The sequence below is a fragment of the Mastigoproctus giganteus genome, chromosome 3, assembly GCF_048544385.1.
Source record: "Mastigoproctus giganteus isolate SK-2022 chromosome 3, ASM4854438v1, whole genome shotgun sequence".
In the NCBI taxonomy this organism is placed as follows: domain Eukaryota; kingdom Metazoa; phylum Arthropoda; class Arachnida; order Uropygi; family Thelyphonidae; genus Mastigoproctus; species Mastigoproctus giganteus.
Window position 1 is genome coordinate 98,875,848 of NC_143577.1, and position 26,555 is coordinate 98,902,402.

The window sequence follows — 26,555 nt, forward strand, 5'->3', positions numbered from 1 at the left end:
CCTACGGATCACCAAAGACAGTCAATCACCTAATCTTTCAGTGCCACATTTATCAGGACCTAAAAGCTCAACTACAAATAATCACTGAAGTATATGATCAAGAAAATGTGAAAAATCTCATCTCACCTACTCAAAGGTTCACCTTGTTTGCTGACTTTGTGAACAAACTCATTCTATGCCCCATGCCTGCAAAGACACCAGGAGCTGGCAAACACTCAACAGAACAAACACACCCTACACATCCACACTTAGGATACTGCCGGCATTGGCACATCTTATACAGATGCTACAGTGGCTAATGGTGGGAACCTTGGAGATCGCCATGAAACAAACACATTTTGAAATTTTGTCCCTTCTGTACATATTGTACCCATATTCCAATTCTGAATTTCTTATGAATGAAACCACGTCTGGTATCCTCACAGTGTCTGCATTTGATGATTTGCTCAACACTTCAAATTCATCCAATTTATTTACTATGTTCCTAGCATTAGTGTTCATACAAGTTTACCTGCAACTGTTTTTCCTCTTGGTAACTCCAACACATGTATTTGTTTGGTCCATGAGGTACCCCAGCTCATCTTGAAATTCCCTGACACCTTGTTTTCCAGGCTGCTGATTGTTCCAATAGAAGCATTGCAACAATTACTTTCACCTCTGCCTACTTCTGTAGTTAGGCTGTGTATCCCCCCTCCCATGCTAGCAGTTTTCTGACCCACCTAACTCATTTGATATTATCAGCAAATATTCTTGCACCCCTTCTATTTAATTTGCATCCCATCCCTGTAAAATCATTCTTCTCTTGTTAACAGGGATTACTGTCATTAACCACTCTGCCTTTTAATGATATTAATTAAGACTGATGTGCTTTAATCAGTGTCATTAATAAACATTGGGCTAAGGTAAAGAAAGTCAGCACAAGAACCACTGGAAACTTACAGGACAAACTCTTTTCCCATTACCGCAGTTTCTCCCTGTATTCTCGGTAAACAGATGGTTTGTGTTATCGGTAGTGGCAGTAGAAGTCGATAACAATGTATTGATTAGTTTTTTCTCATTATCAAAATCAGATTATTGGAGTTCATTAGTGGGCTGAAATTTACTTACGGGTACATCCTCCAGACTGCCTCAGTCTTAGAGTGTTTATCCCCCTATTTCCCGCTATTTTAAAATAGGAAAATGACTTCTATTGCCACTACCGATAACATGTGCCGTCTATAGAAGTCGTTTTCTTATTTTAAAATAGCAGGAAGGGGGGGGGGATAAACACCCTAAAACTGAGGAAGTCTTGAGGGTGTACCCGTAAGTAAATTTTGGCCATGAAAGCATTATACTCATGAACTCCAATGATCTGCTTTTAATAATGAGAAAAAAACTAATAAATGGATTGTTATCGACTTCTACTGGCACTACCGATAACACGCAGCATCTGCTTACCGAGAATGCAGGGAGAAACTGCAGTAGCGGGAAATGAGTTTGTTTGGCAAGTTTCCTGAAGTTTGCCCTGGTTCTCGTGTTGGCTTTCTTTACCATTGCCAAACATTGAAAATTATTTATCCATAGCAGTAACTTGCGGGTGCCTCCGTAGCCAGGTGGGAAGGAGCAGCAGTGCGTAGCAGACGCCTCTTGATTAGACCGGGGTTCGAACCCATCAAATACGGAGGATGCGGAAAGGTCAGGGAATGACCACCGCATATCCCGGAGCAATATGGCCTTAGTTACTAATGCTCCTAAAAACCAAATAACAATAGCAGTAACTTGCTTTTAATGCAGCACTGCTCAAATATGTACAGTGTCGTTCATGTGGAATAGTATCAATATCAAAAGGTTTTCTGAAATCGAAGAGTATATGATGCTAAAATTATTTTTTGCTTCCCGTTCCTTTGTTATTGCATCAGAGTACCTAATCAGATTGGTCAGACAAGATTTCTGTAGTTCTTTTTTAACCACTGACTTATTTTCCCTGGAAAAGAAATCTGTAATTACTCACTTCACCCTTTGATTCTTCCCCCTTTTTGTGAATTGATGAGATTTTGCTTGTCCCCAATCCATAGGTCTGGCCCCTGAATCTAATGATGTTCTCACAATTAAAGGCTTGTTTGCTTCTTTTGCTGCGGTTACTTTTAATATAATTGGATAGATTTGTCAGGCACAGGTAGCTTTTTAACCAAGTTAGCATATATGTGTAAAGTGTATGTGGTCTTCACCATATCCATTTACAAGCAAAATACTTGAATCCTAGTGGATGGATTTTCATGAAATTTTATACAGGGCGGTCCATGTTTTTAAATCCAAAAAACCCTTGCATGCCATTTCAAGAAACTTTTTAGAAATAAACCACCCGCACTAAAGACTTTAACGCAAATAGTGAAGAAGTTTGAAGTGAGCACAGTGCACAATCAACCAAAATCTGGTAGAACTTGTATGACATCTGCTAATTTGGAACTTATAAGAGAGGATATTGAAAGAAGTAAAAAAAAAAAAAACCTCATTTAGCTAAGTTTGGGACGTTTAAATATCTAAAACAAGCTTAACCCATCTGCAGGTGTGAAGTAAATTGTTCTTCTGAGTGTGTAGGTTCGCTTTGACCCAAGGCCGTACATTTTAAAAATCAACAAAAAAAAACCCAGTAGAACCTGGATAAGAAATTCTCCCATAAGTTTTCCCCTATACTAGGTTTGGTTTCTTTAATTCCTAATTTCAATTCTTGTATGTTGTAATGTATTATTTTCCTGTGCAAGAAGTTTCCTTGGGTAAAAAGACATGTTAAAGAATATACACTGTATTATTATAATGATGTCTTCCCACTTAATACTTTTTTAAATATAGAAATTTTTTATTTTTATATTAAACAATATAAACATTTTGGTAATCGAACAAGTTAGTGAATAGTATCATTTTAGTTCGTAGGAAATCACAGAAGTAGGTGAAATGGCATTGTTTTTGTTATATCTCATATTGTGAATGCTTTCACAGCGAGTTTCCTGGTATTGCACTACCTCGAATAAGCAACGTTTCACCAGTGGAGAAGATTAATGTTACTTATTCTCAGCAGATACCACCACCACTGGTTGGTGGTATCCGCCAAGAATAAGTAAGTCTTCTCCACTTGTGAAACATTGCTTATTCGAGGTAGTGAAATACCAGGCAACTCATTGTGAAGGCATTCACGATATGAGATATAATAAAAGCAATTCTGTTTCACCTACTTTCTTGATTTACTTCAAACTAAAATGGTGCTATGCACTAACTTGTCAATTAGTGAATTTTCCGTAGTCTGAGGCTTTCAGCCCTAAAACCTTTTAGTATAAACATTTTGATATAATGGAAGTGACATATTGCAATTGTTTTCATCAGTATCCATAATTCGATAGCGTTTGCTGTTAAGTTCTGATGGTTCCGAACATTTCTGAATTACTTAGTGGATTGTTGCTCTGTCTTATCTCTTAAGTTGTGTTGAAAGTTTAATTTATAATACTTTATTTACTTTTGTATATTATTATTAGTATTTTTGGTGGTTTATTCTTTAAAGAATAACCGTATTTTTGTCTGTCTACTGCATTTGCCCTAATTGTTCGTCCCTCCTTGGCAGTTTAATTTTAATGCTACAAATATTAATTATGCTAATTATATTAAAATTTTCTAATTTGAAGGGAAGGATTGAAGGGTTATATTTGAAAGGATGAACTCAGTTTAAAAATGTCTCCCATAGGCAGAGTAAAATATTTATAAATTCTGAAATAGTACTTAAAAATTATCTTTAACTTATGTATTTATTTGTGTTGTTAATATTTCATACCCTTAGGTTCTTTTCCCTTCTAAGAAGTTTTCCTTCATAAGAAGTTCTAAACCTCCACTCCCTTGGAAAACAATAGTGTTCTACTGTAATTCAAAATTTTTGTTGCTATTTATTTTTCAATCTTTTCTGAATACAACTGTGGAAAATCCATTTCTTCCTATACATTAAAATAATTTTCCCCCCAATGATATTTATTCAGCCAATGGGAGAAGAGGGATATGGGTTATATGTAATACGTAGCAAATACAAAAATACATAACAAAGCTTATTTTACTGTGGTAAAACAAGCTTCTCTTTAAGCTTGGTCACTAGGGCTTATAATACCGGGATCCCGGTAATTTTTTTCTGGTATTCAAATACCAGTATTGATACAAAAATACCAGTTTTTCGGTACTAATTTAAAAAAAAAAAAATGTCCTTATCTCTACTAACAAATGTTTGCTAGTAGAGATAAGGACAATACAAATGTTTGATAAATCATTGATAGGACACCTTGCAACCTGTCCACGATTCTCAAACAACTTCATGTCTGACCGTATCGTAACTCCCAAGTCCTGTTCCTCCACTACTGACTTTAGTTCAGCTCCACCAAGTGTATAAGTTATTTTGGGGCTGCTGTTCCCTAGGTGTAAGACCTTGCATTTTGCTGAATTAAAGCATATAGCTGCCACTTTTCTGACCATTCCGGAAGTCTATCTAGATCACTCTGAAGAAGCTATTCTTGGCAGCGATCGTTAACTGCTCTACTGATCTTTACATCATCTGCAAGTTTAGACATCACACCCTATATCCCTTCGTAGATGTCATTTAAGATAATCAAAAACAACAGTGGTCCCAATACTGATCCTTGGGGAACCCCGCTTCTTACATTAACCCAATCTGAGGAATAACCAATTATCACAACCCCCTGCCTGGTGCTCTCAAGCCATCGTGCTATCTATCTAAGAAATTTCCCTATGATTCCAGCCTGCTCCAACTTATAAAGTAACCACTCATGTGGGACTGAGTCAAATTCTTTGCTGATATCTAAATAAACAATGTTGAAATTATTCTCTAAATCGAGCTCACGAGTGACCTGTCAAAATGGCTAACCAGATTTGTTAAACATTATTTTCCCTTTACAGAACTATGCTATGTATCCTACAGAATTTCATTTCCATCTAAATGATCCTGAATTCCACCCTTGATCATTGCCTCCATGATTTTCCCTACTACTGAAGTTAGACTGGCAAGTCGGTAATTTCCCATTACACTCCTAGATCCACCTTTATGTTCCAATTAATATCAATCCAACGGAATCTCTCCTGAGTCCAGTGATGCTCTCATAACTAGCCTTAATGGCTCAATGCACTCACTTGCTGTCTCCTTTAAGATTATAGGGTATATGCCATCAACCACAGGAGCCTTACTCAACTGTGGACGCAAAAGGTTTTCTCATTAAATCAACATGTGAAATTTCAACATCATTAATCACATTTTTTCAACTTCACTCCCATAATTTAGCCGAGCAATTAGAATCTTATTTTTTGAATGCAGATCCTTCGACTGAAAGTAGCATAAAGTTCAAAAGGGAGCTTAAAAAATGCTTAGCTCCATACCATGAAATTTACAAAGATCTATCAAAGAAAAGCAAACAAACCCAGATTACTGATTTTTTTTTAAGAGAGCAGAAGGTACACAAAATCTAGATGCTGCAGAAGAAAGTTCAGAAGGTGAAAATATCTGCAACAGAGAAAATGTTCCTGCTTGATTGTGCTTAGCAGCAAAGAAGAGGAAGAAAATTAAATGAACATACATTATCTGAACTATATGTATCACAGTCTGTAAGACATTTGTTCAGTTATTACTGTTTTTAATAAAAATTAAATTTCTAATAGTTATAAAAAAAAGTCTATTTTTGTTAGCTTTTGTAACGTAATCCCTCCCCCCTTTTGTACTGGTTCTTAATTTTGTATATCATGGTTTTGCACTACACAAGATTTTATAGGAACCCAATTACCATGTTATACAAGGGTTACTTGTATTTTTAATCGTTGAAAAGGTCATATTCTCTTATTCATTGGCATTCATTATAAAATAAAGTTTCTATTTAATGAATTTTTTCAAGCGAATGATCGATTTCGTTATATAGAGGTCTGACTGTGTGTGTGTGTACACACACACACTGGTGTTCAAAGAAAGTGCATCACCTAGGAATTTCACTTTTTTGCAATGGTATGTTACATTAATGAACTAGCATCACAAATAGAAATATAAACAAAAGATATTTATTAATATTTATAAGGCAAAGCTAAGTAATATTTGACAGGTGCTCAAAATATTCCATGAGCATTTGCAACCTTTATATTGACAGTTTTGGTAAACAGGACAATTATTGCTGAAACGTTATCAGAAGCCCTGAATTTGCTTCGGTTTATCATTTTAAATGGAAAACAAAATGAAAAGTTTACCAGGTACAAACTAATATTTAGTTGAACCGCCTTTGCCCCTGATGACAGCAGCACACCGTCAAGCCATTGACAAGATCAATTTCTGAAGATAATCAACTGATAGTTCGTGGTTCCAGACACAAATTATGGCTTCCTGAATTTCACGAAGGGTCTTTGGTTTCTTTCTGGCAACTGCAGATTCCACACGATGCCAACAGTTCTCTGTAGGGTTCAGGTCAGGGCTGTTTCCTGGCCAGCTAAGAGTTGTAATGGACTGTTCTTCCAACCATGTTTTCACCTGTAACAAATGTAAACACATTACTGTTGAACCTCTAATGCAGAAATGAAGCTAAAGTAACTACATAAGTGCCTACTTACACTTTTCACCCGATGACAAGGGGCAGAGTCGTCCAGTTACTTGGCGGGTTGAAATGGTCACTAATGGTTGGCAGCAATTTTGCCTTCCGATATAGCCAGGTATCCATTGGCATTTATGGAACCTTTTATAAACTGCAGGTGACTTGCCCTGCAATACGAAATGCACCCCCCCCCCATATCATTTGGCTGGTAGAGAATGTCACTGTAGACACCATACAGTCTGGATGGTATTCTTCACCACGTCTACGCTGAATCATTTGTCTCCCGTTAGAGCCATGCAGGTTGAATTTCTTCTCATCCGAGAAAATAACTGATTGATTTCCACTGCTCGGGGGGTCTATTTAACATGCTCCTTACACCAAATTAATCGGGCCTTTTTCATTTTTTGTGTGAGGAGTGGCTTCTTCTTAGGATGACGTGCTACAAATCCATTTTTGAAGAGGCATCTTCTGACTGTTACTGCACTTGCTACCACTCATGTATGTTCTTCCCATTCTTTTTTCAGCTCAGATGAAGAAGCTTTACAGTTTTTAAGGCATAAGCGCTTCAAAACGCAGTCCTATTTTGGCGTAGAGACTTGTTTGCATCCGATTCCTTTTTGCCTATTAGCAGAACCAGTATTCTTGAGTTAGGAAAGAAATATACTCACTGTTGACTGATTACACTCTATAAGCAATATGACGGGAAAAACATCCTTCCTCATGTAAAGCAACAATAGCACTCTTTCTTTGTGGCATCAACTGCACGTAACTCGCCATCCTGACACAAGCAAGGAATGACTGCAACTCTTGCAGAGTGTGCTTATATAGCTAAAAGTAACAGCTGATGCAATATTATGTCATCACCTATGCTTGTCAATCTTATCTGATGCAATCTCAAAGAGCCTCAAAATGTAAAGCAAAAAATAAGAAATATTGCCATATACTTAAGTTATTTGGAAGACAATTACAATTTTAAGGGGTGATGCAATTTCTTTGAACACCAGTGTATATATATATATATATATATATTATTCTTTAGTAATATGATAATTTATGTTGTATTTAACTTTTAATATACTTTTATAGTGGTTTTCCTTAAATTATTTCTAGATTTTTCTGTTGTCCCAGTAGCTGTTTTAGCAATGCCCGGGTACGAACAGAGTACATATTATTATTTTATCTTTCTATTGTGGTTTATTGTGTTTATTTTCTTAATTACGGGTGTTTTCTACTCATAGGTATTATGGTTAATACATTACTGGTCTTTAAGCTAGCCTAAACTCGGTTATCTTAAATGCCCAGGGCCTATTCATTTATTATTTTTCAACTTGTTACGTATTGCTAAAGAAATTGTCATATTAATTATAGATGAAAAACTGTAGCAATACTACTTTATGACAAAATGATAAAATATTAAACATTTTTATACATTTATTGTATTACATCTTTATACATATTTGTATTACATCACATGGTCGTCAATCCCCTACTTCATCGGGGGCTTTGAGCGGATTGACGGTCCATTCGATGTAATGCATTACTTACTTACCCGTTTCTGTTTGTATCTATCACAGCTTTGCTATTTTATCCGATACTGAATTCTAAGTTTCTTTTAAATTCCCATTTTTGTCCCTTTCCCATTGCTATTAGTTAAATAGGTATTATTTATTATAAATTTATTATGAACCGAATTAATATCCCATAATTTCTACAGCAACTGTGATAGAATACACAAAGCCCAACGGGTGAGTTTTTTAAAAAATTACAATAACTTTACTTACTTGATGTGTATAAGTGGAGGTCGTAGTGTCGAATCAGGAAAGTTTCCCATCCTACTTGATGTGTTTCGGTGGAGGTCGTCGAGTCGAAAAAGGAATGTTTCGCACCCTTAACTTGTTTTATAGATGGCTATTTTTATGGCTTTGTCGCTTTAGCGTTTCCCTGTGTTCCGATGGTGTTTTGGCGGAAGTCCCCGAACTTCAGGCCAAGGTCTATTATGGTGGTTTTGTGGCAGGTTAAATGAATTTATTTAGTTGTGTATTTACAATATTTTTACATTTATTTTATGTCTCACCTCGGACAGTGCCGGTACCGCTTTTCCAAGGCGTAACAGCACTTGTTTGTCCAGAGGCAAAACTATATACATATATACAGCCTCTTACTATGGGAGAGGGGGGGGGGTTTAATTTTGGCAATAGGTTGTAGTGCAGTCAGGCGACGAGCCTCGCCTGAGTGCAATAAACCTAGTAAATAAGGGGATACTCTTCTGAGTAATTACTATTATATTTTTAGTTGGTTTTTTATAAAAGTATATGGGTCTACATTGGGATGGTGTTTTCTAATATTTGCGTATATGGCAGTTCTTACGTGATATCTACTGTATTGTTTGGGAATTTTGTTTCTATCCAGCGTTATAATGAGTTTTTTAATGGCTATATTTCCACTATTTATATTGTTGCATATTTGTAATAGTCTGTTTTCTGATTTCTTATGGTATTACCATGTATATGCTTTGCTATGTTACTTTCCCAGTGTGTGAGTTTTATTGTTTCGAAATTAAAATGATCTCTTTTATCATGGTGATGTGTATATATTTTGTCTGGGTGGATGACTATTACAAACAGACTATTACAAATATGCAACAATATAAATAGTGGAAATATAGCCATTAAAAAACTCATTATAACGCTGGATAGAAACAAAATTCCCAAACAATACAGTAGATATCACGTAAGAACTGCCATATACGCAAATATTAGAAAACACCATCCCAATGTAGACCCATATACTTTTATAAAAAACCAACTAAAAATATAATAGTAATTACTCAGAAGAGTATCCCCTTATTTACTAGGTTTATTGCACTCAGGCGAGGCTCGTCGCCTGACTGCACTACAACCTATTGCCAAAATTAAACCCCCCCCCCTCTCCCATAGTAAGAGGCTGTATATATGTATATAGTTTTGCCTCTGGACAAACAAGTGCTGTTACGCCTTGGAAAAGCGGTATCGGCACTGTCCGAGGTGAGACATAAAATAAATGTAAAAATATTGTAAATACACAACTAAATAAATTCATTTAACCTGCCACAAAACCACCATAATAGACCTTGGCCTGAAGTTCGGGGACTTCCGCCAAAACACCATCGGAACACAGGGAAACGCTAAAGCGACAAAGCCATAAAAATAGCCATCTATAAAACAAGTTAAGGGTGCGAAACATTCCTTTTTCGACTCGACGACCTCCACCGAAACACATCAAGTAGGATGGGAAACTTTCCTGATTCGACACTACGACCTCCACTTATACACATCAAGTAAGTAAAGTTATTGTAATTTTTTAAAAAACTCACCCGTTGGGCTTTGTGTATTCTATCACAGTTGCTGTAGAAATTATGGGATATTAATTCGGTTCATAATAAATTTATAATAAATAATACCTATTTAACTAATAGCAATGGGAAAGGGACAAAAATGGGAATTTAAAAGAAACTTAGAATTCAGTATCGGATAAAATAGCAAAGCTGTGATAGATACAAACAGAAACGGGTAAGTAAGTAATGCATTACATCGAATGGACCGTCAATCCGCTCAAAGCCCCCGATGAAGTAGGGGATTGACGACCATGTGATGTAATACAAATATGTATAAAGATGTAATACAATAAATGTATAAAAATGTTTAATATTTTATCATTTTGTCATAAAGTAGTATTGCTACAGTTTTTCATCTATAATTAATATGACAATTTCTTTAGCAATACGTAACAAGTTGAAAAATAATAAATGAATAGGCCCTGGGCATTTAAGATAACCGAGTTTAGGCTAGCTTAAAGACCAGTAATGTATTAACCATAATACCTATGAGTAGAAAACACCCGTAATTAAGAAAATAAACACAATAAACCACAATAGAAAGATAAAATAATATATATATATATATATATATATATATATATGAGGTGTATGTATTCTTTTACTTCTGCTTCCTCTCCTTCCCTGAAAATTTTTAAGTGTTGTATTTTTATGGACAATTGGTAACTCTGAGCTACAATTGTTCAATGTATATGTTAGCCGTACATGGCAGTAGCTGAATTACAGGTTGAATGTATGCAGAGCTGCAAACAAAGCTTGTATGAAAATAATATATTGAAATGTTCATTAAATATTTTAGTTTGAAAACCTGAATTCTGTAATTCTTTTATGGAATCCCTGTGTATTTAAATTATATTATAGTATATTATATTAAAATTGTGATGCTTTGTTACCTTCTGCTAATAAGGGATGTTATTAATTATATTAATTTTCTTTTACAGATACTTGATATAACTTCTGTGTCACAATGCAGAAAGATTGAAGAAAATTGCCTACCTCAAAATGTAAAGCAAAAATTTCAAGTATATATATATATATATATACACACACACACAGACACACACACACACATGTACACACACACACAGACACGTACACACTGGTAATAGTTAATAACTATTACTATTTTATATCCTATACCAATTGCCTTTTTAAATAGACCATCTCAAATGACATTGTTATTGGCTTGATGATGAATTGGAAATGGCAACAAAGGCCCCTTATTACTATAGTGAAATTCTTCCAAAAGCAAATTTATCTCTAGAAAACCTTACTAGTGAGAAGGCTGAACATGCATATGATAAGGGACATGGCTTTGACAATCCTTTATTGTCAATTGAGCCTGATATTTCAACCGGAGATATTGAAAAATCTAACTATCAAAAAAAGAAGAAGAAGAAGAAGAAGAAAAAGTATCCCATGTACCATCGTTCAAACTCTTTGATTCAGAATGGAGTCTACATGTCGCCCAGTGCGTGTTATGGCAGAAGAGAAACAATTGCTGGAGGTGAGAGTTTATCTTTAAAAAGTGTCGATGTTCATCATAAGAGAAGAACTTCAGAACCAAATATTTATGAAGAAATTCCAGATTATGAGCATTCAGTTGATTCTGCATGTTATTCAGGTAGTATACAAGGTTTTTCTGTAATTTATAGAAGTGAAACAAACAAAATGCAGGATACAGATCGGTCATCAGGGTATTCTTCAAAAGTTATTTTAGATGAAGTGGCAAAGGTGCAACAGCGACATGCACAGATATTAGAAAATTTAAATTTAGATGTGGAAGCTATGCTTATGCCTGATGAAGCACCATGCCCTGAAGAAGTAGCCACAGAAAATGAGATGCCTAAAACCAATGAACAGACTCCTAATTCTGAAGTGAAAAATACTCATGTAAGTACACCTGGAACTCCCCCTTTATATTTTGCCAACTCAAGGTGGAAAACAGGACAAGTGGTCACAAAACCTGAAACAGCAAGTTTAGGACGTCGAGTGATGAATGAATATATTCTTCAGCAAGCAGACTTTTGCCCATCATCATCATCTACTTCCAAAAGAGGCCAAGAGCATGGAATTCAGAAAGGTGAGGAGATAAAAACTAATGTTTCAACTTTTTCTTATGAGCAGTGCATTTTTATGTTGGAAATCAGTGAAATTGCATTAACTGATATGGTTGAAGTTTATTTTTTTATTGTCTTTCCATTTCTCTCAGCCTAAGAGTGCTAATTTAAATCTAATTAACTAATTTAATATGAATACTGATTTAAAATGCTAATTTGACTTAATCATAATTAAATAAATCTTTTTTTTTTTAGTGTATGTTACATCACAGTAAGCCTGATACTTTTTGTTTCTCTCAGTGGAAGGATTTTATTTTAATAAAATGCTAGTTTAATTTAATAAAAAGGTTTGATTGAATTTATTTGCCACATATTTAATGTATCTGAAATTAAGTATAATCATTTTAATGCCGAAAAGCAGAATTCTTTTCATTTGCATTCATTTTTTTTATGAGTAAAAGGAACTTTGTAAAATTTATATCCATTTTGAATTTAATCATACTAGTAAATTTTGTTTTTTAAAAAATATTCCATTTTGGATCAACACACCGAAGTACTGTTTTTAACCTTATCACCACGTGTGATTTTTTGAAGACATTTGAGACATTTGCTATGCTGAGAAAGATGAATGTATGCAAAATTACATTTTGCATACATTCATCTTTCTCAAAATTACATAGATGTATTTTAAACTCGAGAATTATGCAACATGAAGCATCAGTGCGTGCATCATGCGTGAACGCATTGGAACTAGCATTCCATGCGATAAATGAAAACCACACATTCCTGTTTAAAGAAGCCAAATTTTAAGTATTCACCATAATTATACTAAGTTTGCTGAGACTTTAGAAATAAAAATACAAAAAAACTCTTAACGTTCGTCGTCGATTTCTCATATTTGATTCGTGCATACCAAAGACTAATCTCCTATTTATAAGATTCCCAACATACACCTGTTTCGTTAGTTTCATTCCATCCTGTGAACATGACAATAGTCAAAGTTTTAGTCTGCTTAAGGGAGGAATCCTATAATTTATTTGTTTTATCGCATTTTAATAGTATTTTATTTGTATTCCAATGAGGAATTTTTAATTGCATAGTTTTATCGTACTTTTATCTTCTTTTAATAGTATTTTATTTGTATTCCAATTTCACGTTTATGACAAAATGTCTTCCTTCACTAGAGGTTGCATGGGGGGTTTAATATTTCTGGGGTTGGGGTGGAGTTCACCGCTGTGATCCTGGAGTGTTGGACTGTCTGTGTGTCAGTAGTGAGGAATACATTGAGTTTTAAATTATTTTAATTATGTAATTTTGTTTTAATTATCATTTTGTAATTTATTCGTATAAGGAGATTTGGGAAAGAAGAAATCTTATGGATTAAATAAAAGGTAACTCCTTGTTTATTTCCAAAATATTAATAGAATGTAGGAAAAATTGAGCATATGTAAGCTCAATTTATGTAATGCAAAATTACAGAAGGGTTAATTGATATTCAGAGTTTTTTTCTATTAAAAAAAATAATAAAATTTAACTTACAGATGATCACAAATTCCATTTAAGTAACAGATTCCATTTAATGCACAAAACTTGACTTGAGCCTATTTTGAATCACTGGAAATAAGCTGTATTATATTAATAACTGTATTAACAGAGAAAAAGTTTTCAAGAGAATCAAATATTAATATTAAATTTTATCTTGAATTTCTTAAAAAGTTACACACTTAAAATCCAAAAAAAAATAAATAATAGGCCTTATTTATAATACTTGCTTTATGTACACAAGTATATTAAGCAATTATGACCTCAAATATTCTCAGAACAACGAATTGCAATTCTGCGATTTGATTGGTTGTTTCAAGAATATTTATTTATATATTTATGAGTCTTGATGCTCAAGGCTTTTTGTTGGTATATGCTACTTGTAGTGTGAATGTGGAACTCAAAAGTCTCAGCTACTAAAAAAAATGACTTTTTGGAACTGTTTTCTCGGCATTCATGTAAGTTTAAAGTTGCAGAACACAAGGTCTAACCAGGTTACAACCACCAAAAAGTTACCTCCAAAAAGTATTTGAACACAAATTGGTTTCACATTGTTGTCACTGCCACTCGCTTCAATAGTGTCCTGGTTTGGCCACTGACACACTACATCCTCCTAGGTAGGTTTTCTACAACCAATGAGTAATAGACTGCAGCAGGTCATCGATTTGCTGATGTGGGACATGTTGATCTGGCTCTCACCCATTCCACTTCACCCTATGGAGTTTGAATCAGGATTATCTCCAGCCATTTCACCCTTTGTACATTTATATCCATGAACCATTCTTGAACAGCACTAGCAGGCTCTCATGAGACATTATATTGAAACAAATGTGGTTCTGTACAAAAGAACTGCCACATTGTAGGGAGCATGGAATTGTCCAAAATGTTAAGGTAAGCATTTGCATTCAGGAGGGTTTCCCATATAACCACCAAAGGTCTTAGGCCATATACCCTGATAAACAGCCCAACATCATAGACCTATCTCTTTTGAACTTCATTGTTCGCATAGTTAGTGCACTCGATCCGCAGATGTTTTCTAAGCATCATCCACACTTATTTCCACCCATCTGATCAGGATAGGATGTAGTAATATCTGTCATTGATTTTCAGTGCTCTATGGACATAGTGGTGTCTATAGGGCAGTGGAAATGGTGTTTGTTGCACCATGAAAGGCAAGACAAGACTGCTGATTGCAGTTGATGTTTGACATATTTGCCACTGCTCTCCAATGAAAATTAAGATTGCACTTCATTTGTTTGTACAGACCTCCACCCCTGTTGATGCCCTAAACTCCTAGTTGATGTTCTGCAGGGTTGCCTGATGATGTTGTCTTCAGTCTTGTTTTCAGTAGAGTCCTGCATCGAGTTGGGTACCTGCGGGTTACTCACAAGTGGGTCGGTTCAGGTCTCATGTAATTGATGTTTGTATGTTGGGTTACATTTCTAGTTTTTGAATGTAAGCATGTGTATATCATAATAATTCTAAAAATTTAATATATTGCCAAATAAAATATCCATTTTATTAAATTTTTTTTCTAAATAGTAGTATTAATAAAATTATCATGTGTGTTGCATTTTTATTGGCCCCGAGTGCCAAGTGAGTATCTAGCAATTTCCAAAGTGAATTTCAAAGTGTATTTTCTGTAAAGAAGTGGTTAAAGGTTTCTAAAGCCTTTACTTTCAAAATTATTTATTTTCTGGCTTCTTTTTAAATAAAGAAGAAAGCCTCCTTCAAGAAAGGAAAGATACCTTTCTTTTGTATATATAACTAACTTCTGTAACACACTAACCACTAACTTCTTATTGCTTGGTCACTGGTGGCACCACTCCTGCCTCCATGTGGCAGGCCCGGTAACCAGGAGGATAAACCAACCCCAGGGCTAAAAGGAGCAGAAATGGAAATCCTGAATTTCCTCGTCCAGAGCCCAAGAGTGCTCAATGTGAAAACCATGAAACGGACCATGACTTCTCTATCTTGAAGAGAGAATGAAAAAAGATGCTAGCAGACAGGAATCACCAGCCTTCCTGATTATCCATTCTCTGTTGGCACAACCTGTTAGTAAGCTCTCCCCTTTCATCATACAACGATGCCTGGAAAATGCAGCAGAATTACCAAAAATGGTGAAATGGCTCCAATCCGGGGACTTGCTAATAGAGACCTCTCACCCAAGACACTCTGAACTACTATTAAGACTCACTACTTTAAGCGGAATTCCAATTCAAGTCGCTCCACATAACACCCTGAATTCATCCAAGGGAGTGATCATGGAGTGGGATCTATTCAGTGTTTCTGAAGAAGAAATAGTCCAGGAACTAAAGGAAAAAAATGTAACCCAAGCAAAAAAAAAATCATGATACAAAATCACCGAATCTACCAGCTTCATTCAAAGAAAGTTACTTAAATTGCAGTGTTCGACCCTTTATCCTAAATCCCTTAAAATGCTACAAATGCCAGAAATTTGGTCACTCCCAGACAACATGCCGTGGAGTTTCAACATGTCTAAACTGTGGCTCTATAATTCATACCCAATCAGAATGCAAGGCACAAACTCCACAGTGTCCTAATTGCAGGGGCAACCATCCAGCATACTCTAAATAATGTGATCTCTGGAAGCTAGGGAACAAAATACGAAAATACAAGACTGAAAATAAAGTCTCATATCAAGAAGCTAGAAAACAAATTAAACTAATCATGCCAAAAAGCTCTTATGCTTCAGCTGTCCACTCTTACCAATCAGTAGGCATGTCAGATGGAAGTGTCACTCTCTTTCCAGACAAATCAATCGCAGACTGGGCTCAATCAGTTCTATCGACCCAGCTTACATCTAAACCAAAGACAGTAGATCAAAGTAACATACACCTCTCACAGTTCCAACACAACCCACACTAAAGTAGCAGAAAAACTGCAAAAATCAGATCCTGTTGAGGTTAATCAACCACCCTCAACAAGAATGGATAACGATGGTGTGATCACTCAAGAAGATCTTCTTGAATTACATGCAGTTGGTGAAATAGTAGTAGTAGTAGTAGTAGTTGTGGCACATGATGCAAGAAAGCAAGTGTAGGAGCTTATGCAGCATCAGCCAAAAAAAAAAAAAAAAAAAAAAATCACACCATTCCCTCCAAATGCCTGTTCAGTTCCTCCTTAAATTTATTTAACCTATCAACTTCCACAACGACAGATGGAAGTTTGTTCCAGCAATTAACCACCCGCTGGCTAAAGGCAAATTTCCGCACATCTATTCTACATCTGTCCTTTCTTAATTTGAACTTATGTCCCCATAGGTTGGTAATCTGAACAAGTGGAAGGATCCCATCAGAATTCAGCGTGCTCAACCCATTCAAGGCCTTATAGACCTCAATCAGATCACCGCCCAGGTGCCTAGTCTCCAGCCACTGCAATTTGCAGAACTTAAGCCTCTCTTGGTAAGAGAATCCCTTCATTCCCCTCACCAATCGTGTTGCTCTTCTCTGTACACGCTCAAGCAAATCTACATCCTTCCTAAAATGAGGCCTCCAGACCTGTACGCAGTACTCAAGCCGTGGCCTGACAATTGCCTTATACAGAGGGACAATCACCTCCTTTTCCCTGCTAGCAAAATTCCTATATATCATTGACAAAACCCCATGACCCGCCCTAGCAGCCTGTCTGCACTGCTCAGAAAACTTCATATCTGACTGCACAATTACTCCCAGGTCTTTTTCATTTTCTACCACCTTAAGTGTAGTACCACACAGTTGGTACGTTTCTCTGGGGTTACTTCTACCCATATGCAGTACTTTGCATTTGTCAAGGTTGAACTTCAGTTGCCACTTCTTAGCCCATCTGCCCAAATTATCTAGATCCTGTTGCAGTAGCACACTGCCATTACTGTCATTAACAACCCTGCCAACCTTTGTGTCATCTGCAAACTTCGACATTAAGCCTGATATACCTTCATCAATATCATTGATAAATACACAAAACAACAGTGGACCCAACACCGAACCCTGTGGGACTCCACTAATAACATTAGTCCACGAAGAGCAGCACCCATTGATTACCACCCTCTGTCTTCTCCCACTTAACCATCCTTTTATCCATTGTAGCAATTTACCCTTAATACCATTCTGCTCCAATTTGTACAGTAGTCTTCCATGCGCAACAGTGTCAAAAGCTTTCCTGAAATCCAAGTATATGATATCGAAATTATTTTTTGCATCCAGTTCCTTTGTGACCACATCATAATAACCAATCAAATTTGTCAGACAAGACTTTCCCTTAACAAACCCATGCTGTGTTTGAATTATTGCTGCAGTCTTGTCTAGATGATCCTGCAATGCATCTTTAACCAGCGACTCCATTATTTTACCCGGAACAGAAGTTAAACTAACTGGTCTGTAATTACTCGTGTCACCCTTCGATCCACCTTTGTGAATTGGGGACACATTTGCACATCTCCAGTCCGTGGGAACCTCCCCTGAGTCCAAGGATGCTCTCATAATTATGTCTAAGGGTTTGCTTAGTTGCTTTGCCGCCTCCTTTAAAATAACTGGATAGATCCCATCCACCCCAGGTGCCTTTCTTATGTTTAACTTCAACAATTTCTCCTCCACTTTGCTCTCAGTTATTACAAAATCATTAAGCACACTGCTACAATTTGATAACCTTCTTCCATTTTCAAATTGTAATAATACCTCACGTGTGAATGTAGATGCAAAATACTCATTCAGTTTGTTTGCTATCTGAGCAGGATCATCAACAGTCGAACCATCGATGTCAAGTGGACCAATCATATTCATCCCCTTCCTTTTAGAGTTTATATAAGTAAAGAAATCCTTGCTGTTTTTCTTAGCATCTTTTGCCAAAGATTTCTCGTAATCCGCCTTCGCCTGCCGAACCTCCTTTGTGACCTGATTACAGACTAGCTTATATCTGCCACAGGCTTCTGCGTCACCTGATAATTTATATGCATCCCATGCATTTTCCTTCTCTGTCACGAGTCTCATTAGTTCATTTGATAACCATTTAGGCCTAAACCTTGAACGATATTTCTTAATCGGTATATAAAGTCTAGTAGCTTCCACGATTAATACTTTGAATGCTTCCCACTTAGAATTTACTGTTTGTAACATCGTCAGTTGATCCCACTGTACAGAATTTAAAAACTGTCTGAGACCACTGTACTCCCTTTTACGGAAGCAAAAACCCTTTCCTTTACCCCTGACGGTAGTTACCTCTTTGAGTAAATCCCACTTCAGCACACTGTGATCACTGCCACCTAGTGGTTCCTTTATCTGCAAATTCTTAATACACGAATGATCACTGCTGATAACCAGATCAAGAGTGTTACTTTCTCTGGTTGCCTCTCGAACATGCTGCTGCAGAAAACAATCATCCAATAAATCCACAAAAGTCTGACTAGTGTGTGAGTGACCAACCCACAAGTTCCAGTCAATATCTGGGAAGTTAAAATCCCCCATTATAAGACATTCTGATTTACTGGCCCACTCTATTTCTCTGTACAATTGGTCATTGTACTCATTCAAGTCATTAGGCCTATAACACACTCCTACTCTTATTTTTCCTTTTGCAGTGCTTATCTCACACCAAACTGACTCAACAGAGCACAGTTCATCTATATTAACTGGGTGCACTTCCTTTGATTTTATGTTTTTCTTAATTAACAGCATAACACCCCCTCCCTTTCTGTCCTGTCTAACCTTTCTGTACACATTGTACTCCCCAAATTCCAGTTCTGCATTCCTTATATCTTTGTGACACCACGTTTCTGCTATCCCAACAATATCCGCCTTTGATGTCTTGACCAACACTTCAAATTCATCAAATTTATTTACTATACTTCTAGCATTGGTATACATGCAAGCATACATGCTCCTATGCCTATTCCTTGTTACCCTAACACATCCCATATACCCAACTATTCCATGATGACTGCCATCCGTCCCTGAAACCCCCAACACCCCTCGCTCCAGGTCGCTTCTTATTCTAATAGAAGTTGTGCAAGAATCACCTTCACCTCTGCCTGCAGTTACTGTTAAACTATTAGTCTTTGTATCTCCCCAAACTAGCAGTTTTCCGACCCACCTAACACTGCCTCGATAGCATCAGCAAATATTCTTGCACCCTTTCTTTTTAAGTGTATCCCATCCCTGTAGAAGCAATCTCTCCTGTTAACAAGTACAGTCCAGGCTGAAAAAAATTCTACCCCTTGAGCCTTGCACAATCTTTCCAGGGCCGAATTGATCGACAAGGCTCTCATCATGTACTCCCTCCTATCGTGTCTGGGCAGAATTGCAGACACTTTCAAATTCAACCCTATTTCACCGCGTTTTTTCAACAGTGACCTGTACTTGTTGAGTAATTCCGCCGGTCTCCTACTCTTAATATCATTAGTGCCAACGTGTACAACTATATCACCTTTTGTGCCCTTAAAAGATGATATCCGCTCTACAACGTCATCAACCTTTGCCCCTGGCAGACATACCCTGGTCCTGTTCCACCTATCCTTTTTACAAAGGATGTTCCCCGTTTCCCTGACAATAGAGTCACCAACAACTACTAGTTCCTGTGGGACCAGCGCAATCTGCCTTGGAGGTTGCCGCTGTGTTGCGTGATGACCAAGTGCAAGCTCTGGCGTTGATGTGGGCAGCTGAGAGCCTGGTGGGCCCCCTCAGTTTAGATCTTTCGAGGGCATCCACCCTGTCCTTCAAACTCTCATATAGGCCCATAACAACGCTGAGTTGTCGCCTGATTTCCTTACACTCCTTACATCGCGCACACACAAAGACATCCCCCATGGCAATATCATGTTCCGTTCCAGAGAGTTCGGCAAACATTTCACAAGCTGCACATTTTTTTAGGCTGTGATGCGTTGGAGAATTGCCCCCCTCAGTTCTCCCCCGAGTCACAGCACTCCTGCCACTTTGTGCCCGTTGCTTTGCTGCTCTTGTCTGGGGCATGGTAGTTTAAATTAATAAAATCAATAAGTTAAATATCAATAGTATTTGAATAGAAACTATTAAATAGAAACAGTGAAGCGTATTACTATATAATTATGCATTAGAGCTACCTAGCTACCTCAATTAAAAAAATTGAATTCCCTACCACTATATCCAAAAACAATGGCTACAAAAATGGAATGAAATAACGGTTTTACCTATCATAAGTAAAATCCACAAAAACTCTTTATCTAAATTAAAAATAAAAAATAACCAGCGTAACTATAACTATATGACTACGTATTAAGTACAATATAAAATAACAATCATGTAAATAAAAGGCAAACACTTATCGTTTTTGCAGAGCCTGTAACTGACAGCTGTAACTTTTAAAGAGATTTAAAAAGAAAATTCTAAACTAGATCATCATAAACAACCCACTCATAAAAAGCAGACAGATTCATCTCCCTCTTAAATTTCCAAATAATGGAACATATTATCCAATGGAACTGTATAGGCCTTCACAGTAACATTGATGATATCCATGAATTAATTCACCACTACAGACCTCTTTGCAATGTGCTTGCAGGAAATGAATTTGACACCTCAGGTCTCAATTACAATCAAAAATTATACTATGTTCAGACAAGACAGAGCTGGCACTAACAGTGCTCACGGAGGAGTAGCAATACTCGTGGATTCAAGCATCCCCTCCAGACGCATCCCTTTACAAACTGCTTTAGAAGCCGTTGCCATATGCGTTGTAAATGGTATTACTCTGATACTGGTTTCAATCCACCTTCTGCCAAATCATCATTATACTATACAGGAAATCGAAGATCTTGTTTTGCAGTTACCATCTCCATTTTGTTTACCAGGAGACTTTAATGCCCATCATCCACTATGGGGTTCCCCTATCTCAGACAGATGAGGCAAGCTTATTGAAATGTTGATTGACAGGCAGAATTTAACTTTACTAAATACTGGCTCTCCTATGTATATCCATCTCTCTACAGGTTCAACATCTGCAACAGACCTTTCCATTTATTCCCCAATCCTTTTTCCAAGTATAGATTGGGTAACTCTGAGTGATCCTTATAGCAGTGACCATTATCCGATAATCTACAAAATTCAAATGTCCTATTCCTTCCCAACGGAAAATCCAATTAAATGGAAATTTCAAGTGCTGACTGGACAAAATACAGAATGCACATATCATTTGACAACTATACCATTTAGTCCTGTTCCATCAATAGTGTTACCGAGCACATCACAAATCAAATTCTGACAACCGTGCCTGCTGCCATTCCTCAATATCAAGCAATATATAGATGAAAAATAAATTACTGGTGGAATGAAGACTGCAACAATGCGAAAAAAGAGAAAAAGCGTGGAACCTTTTCCGCAAACATCCAACCACCTCCAATCTTATTAATTATAAATGTCATAGAGTAAAAGCTCGTTATATCAGACATAAAGCAAAACAAGAAAACTGGATTAAATTTGCTTCATCAGTAAAAAAAAATACTGATATCAGATTAATCTGGAGAAAAATAAAATGTTTAAACAGTAAATTTCTTCCTTTATCCACCCCACTACTGAACTGGAATGGGCAGGAGCTTTCTACTCCTACAGAAATATCATATGCACTGGGAATCGTATTTTCTCAGTTGTCCTCTTCTATCGCTTATGATCAGATATTTCAAAAACTTAAAACAGTTGCAGAGAAATCCAGACTAAATTTTACTAGCAATTCTGCTTTACCTTATAATAAACCATTTACCATGCTTGAGCTGCAGAAATCCTTTACCAACTCAAGAAACAGTGCTGCTGGCCCTGATGGGATATATTATGTGATGCTCCGAAATTTGGATCAAAGATCACTCTCCTTGTTGCTCATATTTTTCAATTGAATTTTTTCTAAACATACCTTCCCAAGTTCCTGGCATCATTCTTATGTGTTAGAAATTGCAAAACCTGGTAAAGATCATTCTGTTCTGCAAAATTACAGGCCGATATCCCTTACCAGCTGTCTCAGCAAAACCCTCTAGAAAATGTTACATTGCTGTCTCACTTGGTTCCTCGAGGCCCAAAACTTGATTAACAACAACCAATTTGGATTCCGGAAAAACAGATCTTCATTGGATCTCATGATCAAAGCAGAGACAAACATCAGAAATGTTTTCATCAAAAAGGAACATCTTGTCATGGTCTGTCTTGACCTTTAGAAAGCCTTTGACACTACATGGCGTTTCGACATCTTAAAAGATCTACATTCTCTTGGCCTGAGAGGTAATTTACCATATTTTATCCAAAATGTTCTTCAACAGAGATCCTTTCAAGTTCGTTACCGGGGAACCCTCTCTAAGAACTTTATCCAAGAAGAAGGAATTCCACAAGGGTCTGTTCTTAGTGCCACCTTGTTTGCAATGAGAATGAACCATATAATCGAACTCATTCCGAAAACTGTAGATTTGTACCTTTTCGCAGACGATCTCACAATCTCCTGTCATTCTCAAAACATGCATTACGTTGAATGCCAACTACAAATATCAGTCGATTGCATCCTGACATGGATGACACAAAATGGTTATAGGCTATCCAGCCAGAAATCTACTGCCATTCACTTCTGTACCAGACGCAATATGCATCCTGAACCCGAGCTCCACTCGAATAACCATCCTCTTCCCATAGCTAATAGTATTCATCTACTAGGATTATGGCGCCTCCGTAGCCAGATGGGAAGGAGCAGCAGTGCGTAGCACACGCTTCTTGATTAGACCAGGGTTTGAGCCCTTCACCACCAAATACAGAGGATGCGGAAAGGTCAGGGAATGACCACTGCATATCCCGGAGCAATATGGTCTTAGTTGCTAATGCTCCTAAAAACCAAATAACAAACAAACAAACAAACAACTAGGATTATTTTTTGACAGTAAGTTAAACTTCCAAAAGCACATTGAACATCTCCGGACTACTTGTCAAAAAAACTGAACATACTCAGAGTCTTATCGGACACAACATGGGGTGCAGATCATTATAGCCTGCTTCATTTATACAGATCCATAATCAGGTCGTGCCTGGACTACGACACGCCTATCTTCGATTCTGCTAGGGAGAGTTCTTTATCTCTCTTCAACCCTATTCAACACTCGGCTCTTAGAACAGCACTAAGTGTGTTCAGAACATCTCTAGTGTAAAGTTTGTATGTTGAAGCCCATGAACCTCCTCTAAATATCAGGAGAAAGATGTTGCCCTTGAACTATGCAACCAAGGTCCAAAGCTAGGTGACCCATCCTAATTGGTCAATACTTTATGATCCGCAGTTTATGACCTTCTATAGAAACAAACCTCAGCCATTTCGACCTGCTGGTGTTAGGTTAAAGCAACTAGCAGAAAATTGGGATATACACTTCAATAAAATCTTTCAAGATCCTATAGATCTTGACCCTCCATGGTCTGTCATCATGTCATCTTTTGACAATTATTCCCATCAGTGGGGAAAACACTCTATCAAACATTATCATCCAACAGCTACACATTGAACATACTCAACGTTATCCTGACCGCTAAAATATATAATGGATCGAAGTCTGAGAGTGGATCAGGTGCAGCAGTGGTACTCTCTGATACTACTATTTCTCGATCTCTTCCAACGTGTAGATAGGAATATCTCGCATAGCGTGATTAATTCGTGCCAAAAAAATACTGTGCTATGCGAAACTGTGATCAAGCTATTATTAGTATGTATATTAATGTAATGCGTTCCGACAATTTGATTATATGGGTCAAATTGCAAAAATATATAGGTGTTTGTTTACTGTAAATTGATGCACACAAAGTTCTTTCAAAAAAACAAAAGCTAAAATGATAAAAATGAAAAATACTACTAAGTACAGTACAAATGATTTTTATTGCAGTATGTACATACCAAAAGAATATAAGTGAAGTATGTACTATATTTTTATTTTGAAAAATAACTGATCATCTTAGTTTACACAGTTTTTTTCTTTAATTTTTTTCAATTTGTAAACCACGCTATAGCGAAACTCACGCTGTTTGAAACCGCGTTATGCGAGGTATTCCTATAGTTACATGACTGAATTATATTCTTATAAACCTTGCTTTAGAAAATATTTTCCATATGTCAATTCAAAAGAGCATAATATACACAGACTCGCAAAGTTACTTATTAGCCATGCGAAACTAAGCCCCACCAACTCAACCGTTATTAAAGCTCATCAGATTACGGTTGATACGTCTCAGAGAGCATCAGCAAACGGTTATCTTCTGCTGGATCCCCATACTGGAATACCAGGAAATGAAATTGCGGATGATGCCGCCAAACATCCATCCAGCTTAGCCCCAACGAATGATGCCAAGAAAGCACCTGGTCCTGATGGTATTTCACCACTTGTTCTCAAAACCTGTGCTCCCTGAGCTTACTCCTGTTCTGTGTTGCCTTTTTACACTTTCTTATTTCACTGATGTTTTCCCTTCTGCTTGGAAATTTGCTCTTATACAGTCAGTTCATAAAAATTTGCTTTAGAAAATATTTTCCATATGTCAAAGTTCCTCATTAGCCATGCAAAACTAAACCCCACCTACTCACCCGTTATTAAAGCTCATCAGATCACAGTTGATACATCTCAGAGAGCATCAGCAAAAGGTTATCTTCTTCTGGATCCCAGGCCACCGGAATACCAGGAAATGAAGTTGCAAATGATGCTGCTAAACATCCATCCAGCTCAGCCCTAACCAATTATCTAGTACTGTTTACAGATTATAAAATGAATATACAAAGTATATGTAAAGATCAGTGGGCCCTTCAATGGCAAGTGCAAATTCATAATAAACTACTTCAAATTAAACCTGTACCAAAATTATGGGCTTCCAGCCTCATTGCAAACAGACAAGAAGAAGTAATTCTAGCCAGAGCCAGAATCGGCCATACTCATTTAACCCATCTGTTCCTTTTGTCAGGAAATGACCCTCCTCAGTGTAATCACTGTCATACACCACTCACAGTCAAGCACATACTTCTGGAATGTACTCTATATAATAATGCTCGACTGCCGTCATTCATTTCTCTGGCAAGTTTAAAGGAACCTTTGTTGCTTAGCCATGTCATAGGCAAAAAATCAAATCTCACAGAATTCTTCTCCTTCTTAAAACAAATAGGATTGTATAGCCATTTTTAACTGCTTCTAAATCAACCAACACAGGCAGTATGAACCACTATCATAAGTGCAATATGGCCTAAGTAGCCATTGCACTTAAAATCCCCATCAACAACAGCATTTTTATTGTGCAATTTGAATTACACCTGACACTACTCCACTATTCATATTTTTATAAATTATGACATTTAAGGTATGATTAATTTTCTGGATTTTAAATTTATCTTTTTTTATTCCCCAATCCCTCCTATATCAGTATCTTTCACATGTGGAAAATAACAAAAACAAGTCCTCTTCTGTTAGTTTTGTGTTTTTTTCTTCTTTTTTTTTTTTCTTTCTGAACTGTTGTGGTACACCCTTTTCATCTTTCTCATACTGTTACCACTATATTAATATAAAAGAAGATGAAAAAACGTATTATTTTAAAAAGAATTATGATTATTACACATATATAACAATATATGTTATAACCATTCTAAGTACACGGTCCAAATGAGTGGTCCTCAAGGCACTTCAAATCATAAATAACTTGCTGAGGTCTTCTCCAATAGAGCCTTTCTCTCATGGGCATTCTCAACCTTGTCATATGACATTATAAGAATGCAAAATGGGATAATTTGCGAGATTTCTTTTTTTTTTTTTTTTTTCGTCAGATTACTGTTTCAAATCTTCTGATTTGGCATTTGCTCAGATCATGCCAGTGAAATTATTCTTGTAGAGATGAAATCCTTCATTACACATTAAAATCTGATCCTTCATCTAAACCGGGGTTTTCCAATAAATGTTCTAAGGCTGTTCAAGATAAGAATGTTGCATATTGCAATTGGCTTGCATCCAAATCTCAGGTTCATTTTCTGCCTTCACCAAAGCTC

The 26,555-nt window shown here is 36.7% G+C and overlaps 1 protein-coding gene across 6 annotated transcripts in view; it reads left to right on the forward strand.

Annotated features, from left to right (window-relative positions):
- Positions 1–26,555, forward strand: part of LOC150088181 (rho guanine nucleotide exchange factor 10-like protein) — a 465,691-nt gene that overhangs the window by 32,644 nt on the left and 406,492 nt on the right. For all 6 annotated transcript variants that reach the window (XM_090369366.1, XM_090369362.1, XM_090369365.1 and 3 more), the window contains exon 2: positions 10,902–12,043. In XM_090369366.1, the coding sequence (XP_090225492.1) occupies positions 11,164–12,043 (880 nt within the window). In that variant the 5' untranslated portion in view covers positions 10,902–11,163. The remainder of the gene's footprint in view (positions 1–10,901; positions 12,044–26,555) is intronic.